The sequence below is a fragment of the Camellia sinensis genome, chromosome 13, assembly GCF_055761805.1.
Source record: "Camellia sinensis isolate YWXY chromosome 13, ASM5576180v1, whole genome shotgun sequence".
In the NCBI taxonomy this organism is placed as follows: Eukaryota; Viridiplantae; Streptophyta; class Magnoliopsida; order Ericales; family Theaceae; genus Camellia; species Camellia sinensis.
Genome location: NC_138973.1, coordinates 19,801,135 through 19,803,641, shown reverse-complemented (window position 1 = coordinate 19,803,641; position 2,507 = coordinate 19,801,135). Strand labels below are relative to the sequence as shown.

Sequence of the window (2,507 nt, the reverse complement as noted above, 5' to 3'; positions counted from 1 at the left end):
GTGTTTCCAGCTAATAAAAAAATTGCAAATGGAATTAAGTGGAAAATATTGTCTTGGACTAACCCAACAATGTTATGGTCGTACTGTAAATTGATTATACGCATATACAAAATAACATGGAAAATACTATTGTGCAAAATATGTACACTATATGTATCTTATAATTAAAAAAAAAAAATAACCTCAATATTTTGAGTTGTAACTATAAAAAAAAGAAAAAAAATCATAATTAAACACAATAAAAGGCATAACTAAAATAATATCATTACTAAAGAAAAAAATTAATTATAATTTAAAAATAAAATGACATACTAAAAGTGTATATGACATAATTTTTTTTTTAAAGATGTGCATATTATAATTTTCACTCACTTATATTATTAACTAGAAGTAAAAAAAAATCAATTATTATGGCTCATAATTACAAAAAATCATTATCATAATATTACATACAATTTTTTTTTTTCAAAAACAAAAATAAAAATAAAAATAAAAATTTATATATTTAGCAAATTTTTAACTACAATTAAAATCCCCCACTTGGCCCCCTCTTGATATAGGTTGTTGTGATCCATCCATGGAATGCATGTATATTCCACTTTAGCCTATCTACATCTCTTCTTCAACCTCCAAACTAATCCTTGTATGACGCTCTCTCTTTCTCTCACATGGAAAATCAAATCACTCGCAGAGTCTCTCGCTTGTTTCCTTCACCATTCGGCTCATGCCGGTACGGTACCGTCTCGGAAGTTGCCGGAGCCACCATTATCATCTCCCGAACACCTTCAAATGCCCATCCCATCGAACCAGTCTCTCTCATGACCAAACCCAAAAGCTCTGCAATCCCCAAGAATGCTAAAAACGAGACGACGAAAGTGGTTCCGGAACCAAAAAAATCAAATTCCGGTACGGAAGCAACCATTCCGTCTTTGAATTCATGCAAGACCACGATGGCTAAACAATCCTTGATTGTTAAGAACAGTTCTTCGTCTAATGGAGGATGGTTCAGCAGCGAAGAAGAAGAGGAAGAAGAAGAAATTGATGGTGAAAGTGACAAGTTTTTCAGCTTATCGTCTAATTCGTCTGACTCATCTCGCCGGAAAACAAGCAAATCTCGACTGAACAAGCCTAAAACTCGCCGGAGAAGAGGGAAGAGCAGGAGTCCTGAGATGGGTCGTTCTAAAATCGAAGTATTATCGACAAACCGAGTTGGGTTTTGCAGCGAAACCGACGAAAACAACTCGAAATCTCGCCGGAAAACCGCCATAACTGGCCCGAAAACCGGACCGGAAAGTGAAGTTGAAGACAGGATTGAGTGTTTCTTCGCCGATTCGGGTCGTACTCGCCGGAAAACCGGTGAAAGTAGTCGGCGAAGAAGTGGGGAGCGGCGGTGGCCGGTGGTTGTGGGTGGCGGTGGTGGGAGTAAGGTTGAAGAGAGCTACGCGGTGGTGAAAGATTCAAGCAATCCGTACGGGGACTTCAGGGAATCAATGGTGGAGATGATAGTAGAGAAAAGTATATATGGAGCTGAAGATCTTGAGAAGCTTTTGCAGTGTTTTCTGTCTTTGAATTCATCTTATCATCACAGTGTCATTCTTAACGTTTTCTCTGAGATTTGTGAAGCTTTGGTCACTCACTGATCTTCTGTGTTTCAAATGGGTATGTACTTGGTGTTCATTTATAAAATAATAATAATGTGATGATTTTTCCCTTTTTCTTTTTTAATACTTTTCTTAATTATATTTTGTTTATAAGAATTTAAATAATTTTACTTTAAACGAACCGAACAACTCAAACTCTCATATTTGGTTTCTTAAAAGTTTGTTTGAATTCAATTCATTGAGTAAATACACTAACTTTAATGCATTTTTGAGCTCGTTAAAATTTTCAAACTAAGTTTTGTGGGGACATAATTTTTGAATGACAACACGTGGCTGAGGTGTCACCGAAGTACCAGCCGAGATGTCACGTGTCTTGGTCATGACGCCAAGATAATCTCGGCTAGGTCGAGGTTATCTGCGAGAATACCGGAATTCGAGATAAGCGGATAAGGAACAAGAGTCCTAGAATGGGAGAAGGCTTCAGTTTGGGTAAAGATGAGACTCTTAGAGAGTTTATCCTAATCCTACTGGGAGTCCAAGATTAACAGTAATCCTAAGCCCATTAGAGTTAGGCTTCTATTGGGATTAGGATTGTGTTGGCTATAAAAGGGAGGCACCCCCATGGGTCTAAGGTATGTTTTTGATATTCTGTTTAGTGAGTTAAGTACTATTGGTTATCTTTGAGAGATATTGAGTACTGACTTGATCGTCGGAGTGCCCCCGGGTGGACGAGCCATCGCCGGAAACTCTTCTTTCTGTTGCAGGTTGTTCGGGCTTAATCTATTCTGTCGGTGTTCTCCAGTTGAGTACTAAGTTGGACTATGTGATCGGAAAATCACTCACACAATTTGGCGCCGTCTGTGGGAACGAAAGGAGAATAGATGGCCAACGACAGACCGGAAGAGA

General features: G+C 38.1%; 1 protein-coding gene across 1 annotated transcript; it reads left to right on the top strand.

The window, feature by feature from the left end:
* The first annotated feature begins 383 nt into the window (after positions 1 to 383).
* Positions 384 to 1,708, top strand: LOC114313773 (uncharacterized). The gene has a single exon (XM_028260187.2). The coding sequence runs from the start codon at positions 669 to 671 to the stop codon at positions 1,638 to 1,640; it is 972 nt and encodes a 323-aa protein (XP_028115988.2). The 5' UTR covers positions 384 to 668; the 3' UTR covers positions 1,641 to 1,708.
* The last annotated feature ends 799 nt before the right edge of the window (positions 1,709 to 2,507 follow it).